At 37.0% G+C, this 12,906-nt stretch overlaps 1 protein-coding gene across 1 annotated transcript in view; it reads right to left on the bottom strand.

The window, feature by feature from the left end:
• The window catches only part of LOC108527098 (titin), a 284,505-nt gene that overhangs the window by 260,414 nt on the left and 11,185 nt on the right, over positions 1-12,906 (bottom strand). Inside the window, 12 exon segments of the mRNA XM_017868255.1 lie at positions 488-553; positions 810-1,091; positions 2,352-2,474; positions 2,579-2,884; positions 6,110-6,247; positions 6,728-6,831; positions 6,834-6,855; positions 7,461-7,598; positions 8,853-8,978; positions 10,171-10,308; positions 11,164-11,316; positions 11,686-11,974. Of these exon segments, the coding sequence (XP_017723744.1) occupies positions 488-553; positions 810-1,091; positions 2,352-2,474; positions 2,579-2,884; positions 6,110-6,247; positions 6,728-6,831; positions 6,834-6,855; positions 7,461-7,598; positions 8,853-8,978; positions 10,171-10,308; positions 11,164-11,316; positions 11,686-11,974 (1,885 nt within the window).

Raw genomic sequence — 12,906 nt, 5'->3', positions numbered from 1 at the left:
TTATATAATATACTAATATATTAGTAAAGAGCTGTAAGGTTCAATAGCAAATGCTACCCGTTCAACAAAGCTTTGCCGTGGTATCACCAACTGGAATGAATCTATCCCTCCCATGGATTCTCCCTCTGTTGTGGTGCTTATCACCTTATATATTTTATTATGCTCGTTTATGTACATTTTCTCTGATGGCAAAGAAAATATTTCAAAGAGGGATGGAGGGATGGATTTGTCTTTATGTCTCCACAGCTCCTGCAATATGCCTTTTTGCATATTGGAAGCACATTAAATCTTTTGAATCCATGAATGATGTACCCCATAGAATTCCCCTCTTCCTTGCCAATATGGTCAAATACGGTCTTAAAATGAGCATCTGTACGCTCACTAATGTCATTTTGTATTAATTTGAGAAACTGATCTTTGCAAACATGTATTAAAATGATTTGAGCAGATATGAATAGGGTCCAACATAATCAACTTCTTTACTCACCGAGACCAAAGTTGGTGGAGTAACAGGAATTTCAACAGGTGCTGGTACTCTTGCTGTTTCTGTTACCTAGATTTTTACAAATTATATTACAAAATACTCATGAAATTAAGGGAAATCTCATAAACTCTTAGCTCATGCAACATTATAAAAATAATTTGAGAAAATGATCTCTGACCCATACTGTGCTCCATAAAAATCAAGTCTTAGCATGGTAAAGGAGAAAGGCAAGACTCCGCTGGCTACTTTTCAGTACAAACTAGCCAACCACCTGGCCCTGCTCAATGGGAATGGACCAAGCAACAGTGGGTAACCAGTGACCAACCTTGGCTTCGCGCCCGTGCAGTACTTCAAAGCGCTCTTCACGGACAGTGGCACCAGTGATGCTCACCCCTACTTCCTTTTTCACCTCAACGCCAGCTTGACTCTTGTAAGTATCTGGCATGTCAGCAAAGGGGAACTGTGGCGAGGGTGTGGGCTCTGCCCTTACTCTAGTCTCACTGGGCTTCACAGTAGGAGCCTTCACCGATTTGGTGATCTTCTGAGCAGAAGATGTGGCTGACAGCTCCTTTTGTAATGTGGCAATAGCACTACCAGCTATTGATGCCTACATGGAAACAGAGTCAGAAAATAAAGTCACTTAACCATTCTCTGATGGCTAACCCTCTTGGACTTAGTCTGAGCCTATTTCTATAAGGTCCGTTTTTTAATGTTCTCATTATCACTCATTATCACACAGTTAATGAAAAGTCAGTTAGAGATAAGCCAATTATAAAGCTCCTTGTCATGCCTGTTAGTTTGTAAAACAAATTTTAAATATGTTTTTTAAAGAGTTGTATTCAGAACTCCTTATTTTACAGCTTTTATCATAAAAGGATGGGGTCTTCTAAAGCTTAGTCATGAATTTTCACTTGACCATTCCGATGAATGCCACTTTTGAATATGCCACAGTGGGAGATTCAAAATTAAGAAATTATTGAAATTGTTGGTAAATTCCTAAGAACTACTTTGCAATAGTACATTTGAATTTTAGCCACAAATCTATGTGAAAGGTGAACATGGAGACATTCAGACAAAATATTTTAAAGGTTTCCTTACTGCTTTTATTCTGTTGCGGTCTATGGTTATTTGTTTTGTAATTTGGGACTAAATCGAATACAGGCGTTATATGTAACTTACAGTTCTTTGAAACGATAGAAGGTTTGGGTTCTATTTCTTGGATATGTATGATAACAATAGTGATTAATATCAAGGATTTATTACATGCTGACAACTTGTTAAGGTTTTTATATACTTTTCACTTGCATTTTACATGTATGTTTACTTTCTCCTGATGACAGAGGTTATAAGGGGGAAGATAGGGCACTAATCCAGAGCTATTTGATTCCACAATCCAACCCAACCACCATATAGTACCACCTCTCCATCTTGCTGTATTGAATGTATAAATATATGATTTCTCAATGCCTGTCTTTATTATTGAAACACATTCACAGTTAAGTTACTCTGAAATGTCTCACAGCATAAGTAAAACTATGCTGTGTAGTATACTACTTTCACAAAATCATTAGAACAATAGTAAAACAATTGAGTTTGAGCTGTCCCTGAAATGTTAACTAGAGAGAAGCCTGTGTGGATTTGTGTCTCCTCAGAGGTATAAGATAACCACTTGTGACTCTAGGCTCATTCTCCTGGGCAAGTTTCAGAAATCAAACCTTTAGGGCATCTGGGCCCACTGTGAATGCAAATACACACACACACATCACCAAAAAAAGCCTCCAGTGGCCTACTCCAAAGATGCTCTATTTCACAGGTTAGATACTGATTTCCTTTAAACATTTCTGTATCATGCTCTGTAACTTCTTACCTCATATACATGTTCTGTCTTAGGAACAGAAATTTTTGAAACAGTAAAGTGAGGGCTAGCTGTGCGGGGGCGTTTATCCACATGGACTAATCTTTCCGTTGTTAGATCTGTAGTTTTCTTGATCTGCATTGAAATGAAACTCAGTGATACCATTGATCACCAATGACCACAGCAGTGAGGCTTGCTTTACCATGAACAAGGTGAAAAATCAGCAGGTATAGACTCACCTGTGATGATATGTGCATTCCCATTTGATCAGTAGTTTTAATATGAGTCTCAGAAGGAGCCTGGATTACTACAGGCTTGACTGCTTTAGGGACAACGTGGGGTTCTGAGGCTGGACGTTGGGGAGGCTCAGCAGCTACCTTTGCGGCGGAAATGCGTTCCTTATATCCGTACTCCAAAGTGGTCTGCTGAGCATAGGATTCTTCAAGACGCCCAGGCTCTCTGGGCTCTCTGGGCTCTCTGACTCGGGCTTGGTCTACTGCAGCAACAACTGTTGCTACAGCTTCAGCCCTTTTTCCAACATCCACCTGGAGACAAGGTTTCCAGAATTAACACACAGGAATATTGAGATGAGGCTGGAACATCTCCTAGACATCAGGACAGGCAAATGGCTAAAGGCGTGATAGGTAGATGGCATCCACGTTATACAGCAGTGTTAATGTGTCTAGAAATGTATCTCAGAAACACTTTTAGGGACTATTTCATTGATTATTATATTGTACAGACATCGATTCAGATCCACTCTCTGTACACCTGCTTAATTATACTAGACACTAAATCACATAGACACAACATAGGATAATCACAATATGAACATAAAATCATAAGGAGATTTTGAAATTTTGTAGAATTTTTCCAGGCAGAGAGTCAATCAGCAATTGGAAAATCAGAATTTTGGAGCTGGTTCTCTTCACTGATTATTTTTATTATCTTGACCATTTAGTCTGATGTTAATGCAATGACAGTGGTGATATAAGTGCACTCAAATACCATCATCATCCCATCCAGAAAAATCAGTAACTACAGAGTTATATGGTTGCATGCAAATCGGACATAACATGAAAGCTCATAAACACAGAGTGAGCATATGAATTTACTTATGATTCCCTAAGGGTAAGATTTGTTTAATCTATTAGAAAATACCTTTCTTAAAACACACAGATGACAAAGAGAACCCCGTGCAAATGAAAATATTGTGATTAAAATGAAAGTGTTATCATGTTTGGATTCAAGAGAACAACCTTTCACATTGATGTTTAATTTACTTTCATTATTATGGACAGTTAAAGCAAAGAATGAAACAAATATTATTTTCTCGTTTCTGAGTCTGATGAACATAAATGGAAATACAATTTGCAGAGCGGTTTCTCTTTTAAAGAAGGCAAACTAGCTGATGTGGCTTAGATATTATGATTCTATGTGATACTTGGAAACAGCACACCATAAAAATCACATAGCCATGTTCATCCAGTGCTTTTTAAAAGTAAGATTGGAAGATTTTCTTAATATTCAGTTTTCTATATCTGTGAATAGAATCTAGAATGCATCGGAAACATTCTTCAACTATGCTACCTGTATATCTTTAAAAATTGTTCTCTGAACTATTTAAGATATAAATGAGATTTTTTCTGAGATGGAATTGGGTCTTTAGTGATCATGGGCTTTATCCAGGGCTTCCTTTTAGGAAGACACAAACAATCTCATCTGCCTCGAAGGACTGCAAATACCATCTTCACTTTAGATTGCGTCATCTCAGAAAAAAACATAAAATATACATGAGGCTCAGGTGAGTTAAGTTTGTCCACTTATTTGTTTCTTTTTTAAAAACTATATTGGCAATGAGCTGACTTTAATTGTATAGACGTTTTAAAATGTTAACATCTTCGACAGATAACACTAAATAAATATATATTATTTTGATTGTAGAGTGATCACATTTCCACCATATCTCATTTGAACCTTTTAGCCAGTCTGATATGAAGTAGTCAGGTTAAGTCTTAATTTTATTTTAACAATGATAAAAGAAACTGTCAAAGAAACTGTCATTTGACTAAATATCACACAACTGAAATATTTAAATTTTGTTCTTAATTTTAAACATATGGAAAAATCTTAATCATGGTAGAATATTTGAAATTGAGGAAGCATCTGTCTGTTTTTTCCTTGAACTATTGTATATCAAATTTATATACACACACTTATTGGTGGACTACAAATGAGTACGCTGGTAACTGCTTTTATTTCTTAGTGGACTTTGATATCTCTCATATGTTTGTAACCTAGAGAAGCAGGAAGACAAATCGGACTAGAATATACCAGTTCATACCAAGTAAATGCTGAGAATAAATTTAGGAGACATAAAGAAGAGTATTATATGGTCTGACTTTTCATTACTAGAAATGCTCACTGTTCAACTAGAGGATGGACTGAATCTAACCATCTCTACTGTTTTATTGATCAGTCAAGCAATTAGATGGAACACTGGAAGCACAATTCATGACGGATGAAAAGTTATGAGAGTTGATGATGAAATGGGATGAAACAATACTTTTCACCTCCATTGCATCAGTTTTCATCTCTTCTTGGAAAAGATGTATTTGTTCTTGTTTAACAGCAAATACTTCTCTAGTCGTTGGCGGTGTGGCTGATTCAGCAGATTTTGCAGTGGTAACTACTACTTTAGGTATAAACATTTTCTCAGCTTCCATCCTCAGCTATTTTTTAACAAAAATAAGATAGTGAATTCATGACAAAATTTGAATGAAAACAAAATAAAAGTTAATCACTCATGAAGTATGTTGCATAGTGGAATTTCTATAATTTATGAGACTTCTGTAAGGCTGATATGCCATTAAATGTTAGACCTGAGTAAAGGTTTAAAAAGTTTATCTTAAATCATGTCTTAGAAAAAAAAAAAAAAAGATGTAGAGTTAGAAAATGATGTTGAGGGAAATACAAATAGGATTCAGGCCATCCTGCTAATGAAATGGGGAAACTTTAGTTGCTAATTTTCAAGTGGTATATTAGCAATAAAGAATACAATTAGGTAAATGGCTCATTTGGAGTAAATGATAGTCATGGGAAACAGTTTAATTCATGGATATTTCATAGCTACAAATAGATACAGTAATCTTTTCATGACTTATGTGTAATTGTTCTGTTTGGATACTTCCTTCTCTAGATTTTAATATGCATCTTGTTTAGCTTTAGTGGGAGCTGCTACAGCAGGCATTATAATTTTTTCAGCTTATCTTCTCCTGTGATATTTACAGGAGGGAAAAAAGATAAAGTTTCATACAAAGAAAATTATGGGTAATTTACTGAAATAAGTCCATACTCCATAACATAATATACTGAATTTATGACCCCTCAAAACACACATCTTCTTGACAGTGATTAAGAGTCATCATTTACTTATACAACTTCCGTGTTTTAAAAAAATGTTCATGGGCCTCTTAAAATTAGCCTGCATGCAATTTTAATCAACTTCTGGAAGATTCCCAGATGTTAATAAAATGTTGAAAATAATGGCGAAGAGATAAGTGGAGAAAGGGATATGTAGTAATATTAACAATAAATCTTTTTTAGTTTCCAATTATTTAATTGTCTAAAAAATAAATTCGGTTAATAGTGACTCATACATAAGAAATTCAGAGATTTGATATTAATGTATTATAATAAGAAATTTCACATGATATGTGGTATTAATGTATTATAATAGGGGATTTCACACTTGGAACAACAATAGTCACCTTTCCATGGGTAACTTGGGTTTGTTCTTGTCTAGTAGCCATAGTTTCTCTAGTTCTCAGTATTGTTTCTTGTTCTTTGGCTTTAGCAGTAGCAACTGCTATTGTAGACAAGGCAGTTTTCTCAGCTTCCTTTCTCATCTGATTATTACAGTAAAATCAAGATTTAAGTTGAACAGGGCTTTGAACACACATAGTATGACCCTTCCCCCTTCCTCATGGTGATGCAAGATGGTTATTCAAGGTTAAATACACAAGAGAAATTAACTTTCACCTGGCAATGTCTACATATACTGACTGCAAATCACAAAACTTAGAAATGTTAGCTATTTAAAAACCTCTAGATGAGTCCCTATGTCGCTTTTTAAAAATTAAGCTAAAAAACGCTAATCTTCATGCAAAGAATAACGGTGAATAAAATGAATTATAAATGTTACCGAGGATGAAAATCAAATGTGCAGATAAAATTAATGATAATCAGTTGCATATTTACTGTTTTGTTTTTAGTTAGGGGTTTTAAAAGGCAAATACAGATTAATAATTCATACCACATTGTAGTTAATAGTTTGCTAGAAATTAGTTTAAAGATGAACTTTTCACAGCTCAAATATCTGTATTCACCTTTTCCTGAGTTATTTGAACTTGTTCTCTTTTGGTAGTAATGCCTTCTCTACTTCTTGATACTAAGAGCGTGTCGGCAAACGTCACTATGACTTTAGGTACACTGTTTTCCTAGTTTCCTTCATTATCTGATCACACGACAAAAACGTAAGAAACAAATACGTCATTAAATTCCATTAAGTCTTTAATAAAAGAAACATAACGCTCCACACCACAGCAAAGGAGGCAAAATTTCTTCTATTCACAGGAAACTTTTAACTTACATTCAAAATATATACATTTGAGCTGCTTTGATCATCCATACTGTTTCACTGACAAAATATCTAAACAATAAGTCCAGTTTAAAAGAAAACAATGTGATCGGCAATAAAAGACTAATGAGTACTCTTTTGTATTTTCACATTTTAAAAATTATAATCTATAAGACATTTCAATAGCACTGTAAATAGCACATATTTTTTGTATTATGAATTGACTTATTTACAGACATCTGCTTCAATAGGAAGATATTAAAGTGAATTATTATATTATATTAGTAACAAGCCAAAGAATGTCTGAAAGTTAGGAATGAATTGGCAGTGAAAGGTAGCTGTGTGGGGAAAGAAATTTTCTATTTGCATTATAAGAAGAGGTGAAAGTGAAGAAGTGATAATTAAGATCCATGATGGAAATGTAGGTGATTTGCAAATGAAATGGTGCAAGAGTGACTTTCACACTGGCAGGAAGTCATCACCTTTTCATGACTTAGGTGCATTTGATCTTGTTGTGTAGCAGTTTCTTCTTGAGCTCCCGGGACTGTTTCTAGTTTTGTGGACTTTGCAGTGGCAACTACCACCATGGATGCAGCAGTTATCTGAGTTTCCTGTCTTATCTGATTTTCAGAGTAAAATAAAGATTTGAGTTTCAAAATATACAAAAGAAATGGCACTACATCCTTGAAACATTCAGGAAAATACAGAATGCTTAGTGGTGAAAGATAAAATGTCAGATTTCCATTTTAGGGGCCTACACTTGTGCTTCAGACATAGACTGCTTTCCTGAGGAATGGTCTTCTTTTCTGCCCACATGCTCCTTAGCAAATTGTCCTAGAACTGAAAATATCTCACCCTGAGACGTGTTGACGTGTTAGCGAACCTGGTGGTTGGCTGCTGACAAGTGGCTGGAAAACTATAGGCCAGCTGAACTTGCCAGTCACCAGCATTGCAATGGCCATGGGGATTTCTATGCCTTTGATTATGCCAAGTAGGGTTCTTGCTGCATTCAAAGTGTCTCACTCACAGTAAGGAGAGGGAAATTCAGTCAGCAGCCTCTGGTCAGTCTTTTAAGTGTACAGGGTTCTCAACTGAACCTTTGAAGAAAGTAGCTCTAAGATCAGCAAAGAGCTTGAGTTCAAGGAGGATGAGCACAGGTGCCCTCTTCAACATGGAAGAATTCAAGATAAATGCCTCTCTCCTGACACTTAAAGGCTTGATTTCACATACGGATTTTAGATTTTAGAGACATGGATTTTAATGATACTGAGATTGTCCTTACACAGCTCTAGGGCACAACAGCAGCAAACGCTTCTAGGTCACTGTTTATCAACCATGATTTGAAGGTTTTTTTTTTTGTTTGTTTGTTTTTTGAGCAAGTGTTTGCTTTCGCCGATGTCTGGCATTTCCTCACTTTCCCTTGCTATTTATTTGGGGTGTTTATGGCTGATGTATGTGTGTGTGTGTGTGTGTGCATGTGCACACACATGATGTGTCTTACAACTATGTAAAGTTTGTGCATTACAATCTAAGTGACTGAGGGCTTAGGCTATGCACAAAGAAACCGACTGTCCCGGTGGGTAACTGGACTGGCATGATATCTATCATCCATTCATGTATGTTCTAGAAAGTTCATAGATGTGCCCTAAACTGTTCTGTAGACAGTCTCCTGAAAACTGATCAAGTGAGTGGAAAATAGTGCAATGTGAACATAATTTCCATCTTGAGTCTCAATGCTAGACATAGAGGAACGATAACAAAAAATATACAACAAAAGACTTCTCCATTTGTGGGTTTCAGTTATAAGGTACCTGCAGCTGGCTGTAATGTGATATTGTCAACAAACTACAAAATATTTAGAAAATCGAACTTACTGTTTCTTGAGTTACTTGTTTTTGTTTCGTAGTAATTTCTCCAGAAATTCTAGTTTCTTGTTCTTTGGCTTTAGCTGCCGAAATTACTACCTTTGGTACAAATGTTTTTTCAGTTTCTTTTCTTATCTGCAAACAATGATTAAAAAAAAAACTTTATTTCCTGATACCCAATGAAATTATATGGTGTTTATTAAATATAACAACATAGGAATTTGAAGATGTAAAATCCCTTTTCTGGAGATGTCACTAAATAAAATAAATAATCTCATGTTCATAAATAAGATTATGCTCTTTCTCTCCCTAAACTGTACATTATGTAGGCTGCTTAGAGAAAACAAAGTTTAATTCAACATTTTGTTTTGAACAGGAGAATTGTAGTCTTCTTTAAAATGACTTCCAATTTTTACAAATAGATCTATGGCAATATTATTCTGTACTAATTCTGTCATCTAAAGGTAATCTTAGAATATATATCAGAATGGAAAGCTTTAGAAGTAATTTTGTCTGATCTTTTTATTTTACATGTGAGAAATTAAGCACAGATAATTTATAATCTGCATTTATACAATAATTTTGTCTTGTCAATTTCCCTAAATACTGTGAAGAATGCTGTTTCCATCTGGGCATCTAAGGTATATGCGTATATAAGGGGACAGTTTTCTCCATTTGCCTCTGTGCTGTTCTCAAATATCTCATCACTGAAACACAGAATCTCAAGGTTGAAAGAGACTTGAAAGTTCATCTTCTCAAACCACCCAACTGACAACTGGTTCCACTGGCCAAGAACTTTACTAACTGGCCTTTTCCAAACTGTCCCCAAATGCTGCCAACCATGGTGCTGTCCTTTTCACCTTTTCTGGTCATTTGGCTTGTTAAGGCTATGCTGTCCATTCCACTTCAAACTCATGTGTAAATGTCTTCCCACGTAGCCAGGAAGCAGTTGCTAAGATTTCTAAAGCAAAGTGAGTTCAGTGTCTCCTCCACTTTTCCCCATTCCTGCCTCAGCATTGATTTCTTCCTCCTGGTTTTACCCATCTGTCCTCTCCCTATAGTCATATACTTACATCCCCAGATCAATGTGGTGAGACCCCTGGTGTATGTTCACAGAGTTCTTTTTCATACTCATAAGGGGAACATTCAGGGACACTACCAAACTTTGGTATCCAGTACCCAGAAATTTACACATACAACAAGGGGATTTTATTAGCATGCTAACAACCATATGGCCCAAAAAACAACACTCTTCATGGTAAAGGTGATTATCTGTGTTGACCCCTGAGAGAACCTCAGTGAATTTTAAATAGAAAACCATTTTCACCTGCTCATGAGTTACGTGCATCTGCTCTTGCTTTGTGGTAATTACTTCTCTGGTTCTTGATTTTAATTCTTGTTCCTTGGTTTTATCGGCGGCCACTACTACCTTAGTTACAGCAGTCTTCTCCGCCTCCTTTCTTATCTGCTTTTCATAGAGGAAAGGAAGAAAACACTTTAATGCATCTTACATAAAAAGTTCAAGACCAGCCTGGCCAACATGGTGAAATCTGCTACTAAAAAATACAAAAATTAGCTGGGTGTGGTGGCGCACACCTGTAATCCCAGCTACTCACGAGACTGAGGCACAAGAATCACTCAAACCCAGGAAGTGGAGGCTGCAATGAGCCAAGATCATGCCACTGCACTCCAGCCTGGGCGACAGAGCGAGACTCTGTCTCAAAAAAGAAAAAAAGTTACAATAATCTGTCAGGATCTAGACATAAATGTCACACAAGAGAGGTAAGGAGGAAAGCTGGAATGATTTTAAACTATAACAGAAAATCTATTCAAATACGAGGTGGGACATTATCCTGGATTTATAACACTGTTCCAGCTATGAATCAAGTGTCATGTTTGTTTTGAGAAAAGTAAAAACAAAAGTCCTTTGGGGAAACTTAGAAAAATGTAATGCCTGCCCTGAAATAGTAGTTTCCATGTCCAGTGTGTGCAGTGACTGAGTTCTGGAATTGACTGGTCTCTGTTTCTCCGGCCACCCTTTGCCTTCCTACCTTGAATACCATAGTTGACTCTTGCCTGCTCATATAGCCCAGGTATTTCTGGCCTACTCTGCTCTTCTGATATTCACATTGTCAACACCTTTGGTATCTCAGACCACCTTTTGCTCAGAAAGTTCTAAAAGTCTGGGCCCTGCTGGACTCAAGGCTGTCTTCAGAATGAATTGAGCACTGCTGCATGCAAAGCTCAGTGGATGGTGCTTGAGTAAATGTGCACTGAAGGACGCGGCTCTGCGGGTGCCCCATGGCAGCCTCACACGTACCTGTTCTTGAGCAGGTTGGATGTGCACAGCAGTCGTGGTTGTCCTCTGAGCAGTCTGCTCTACAGCGCTGATCACTGGTTCTCTCACTCTGGCCATATCAACGGCAGCAACAACAGTCGCAACAGCTGCACTTTTGTCAGCATCTTGTTTCACCTAGATTAGAAATGACCAAGTAGATTACTTTTTAAAATGACATGCCCAGTAGAAAATAAAAAAGCATACTGGAAAACTGAGCTACCTAGAGCAAAATATACTCATACATAAGCATTTATTATTGCCAAGAAATATAGAGGCTGTATCATTAAAACCCATATTTTATGGAAACTTCACAGATTGGAGCTTTTGTCCTAATTAAAAATGGTTTTACAAAGCATGACTAATGAATTTGGTCTTCAGTTGCTACTATATTTTTATGTTCATATGCATTTTTCCTCCAATTTATACAGACTGAGTTTCTGGCAGAAATCCACTTGGAGAAACTAGAATGTGAAATAAGGAAAAACAAAACCATTCTGACAGTACCTCTTTAGCACCAGTGGCAACAGCCCCTGCTGCGCCACTGATGGTCATTTGCTCCTGGACACCGTATCTCCCTTCCCATCTCTCTTCTGTCCTGATCTGAGTAGAGGCTGTCAGCGTTGTCTCTCTCATCTCAGCCTCAGATGAGGAGGCCACGTAGCCCTCTTGCTTCCAAGGGGGTGGCACTTCGGGACCTGTGGCCATGGTGGATGCCTGAGTCTTACGCATGAGCAATGGAGACCTAACAGACCTGATGGGGGATGTGGAGATTCTTGCTGCCGGAGACACGGACCTGAAAACCAAAGGCAGAGGTCAAGAATGTCAAAGCAAGTAGAGGTAATTAGATGTGAATCATGGATGAAAATCTGGAAGTGCTTTAAGGCAGAGTTTTAAAATATGTGCCTTCATAACCTATTCAGAGGGTAAATAATATACTTGGAAGTAATCTGTTTTAAATCTCAATAAACCTATTCTTATCTGCTGTAACCCTGTAAGAGAATCAGCTTTAATTCCAAATAAGCTGGGGATTTTGTGCCCTGCACCTTCTCACATTAAAAAAAAAAAAAAAAAAAAATCACAACAGAAAAAGCTACTTCTTTAATATGCAGCCAAAGGAAAGACATGTCAAATCCAGCAAACTCTGTATTCCCAATTCATCTCTGTATTTCAGTTCTGGGGGGTTAGAGGATGTCAAATAGGTGTTATAAGAAGAAAGGTTTCTGTAATCAAAATGTTTGTGCCACTCTTGACTAAGCAGCTTAAGCCTTTTTCCCCCTCCTTGCAGGACTTCCCACAGCCTTTACTATGTCAGTATGCCTTGTGAATTTCCAGGACAGGAGGACACATTCTCAGGAAGCTTTCTGCAGCATGTTGCTGGGTATAGGTTGTGCAGTGCACTTTGCAAATTGCTGCTTTAGCTAAAGTGTTTGTGGACAACTACTTTTAATTTCCTCCGTATTTGTTTACACATGCCCTCCTTGTATTGCACTCTGGACTTATTTTAAATATCTTTAGAGTTATTGTGGGAATTGACTAATTTAAAAACTATGATTCTGTGATTTTTGGTTAAATTGATAAAGTTGCTTCTTCCAGAATAGTTTTCATTGTTTGCTTTTTAGATGTATCCAAAGTGCAAGTAGCATCAGTTGAAGAATATGGGTGCTAAATCCCAGCACTGATGGCCAAAAAAGACTATTTCTGATCTATAGCAATAATTCTGGGGAC

The sequence above is a fragment of the Rhinopithecus bieti genome, unplaced genomic scaffold (assembly GCF_001698545.2).
Source record: "Rhinopithecus bieti isolate Rb0 unplaced genomic scaffold, ASM169854v2 scaffold_3062, whole genome shotgun sequence".
In the NCBI taxonomy this organism is placed as follows: Eukaryota; Metazoa; Chordata; class Mammalia; order Primates; family Cercopithecidae; genus Rhinopithecus; species Rhinopithecus bieti.
This window is presented reverse-complemented; position numbering and strand designations above follow the sequence as displayed.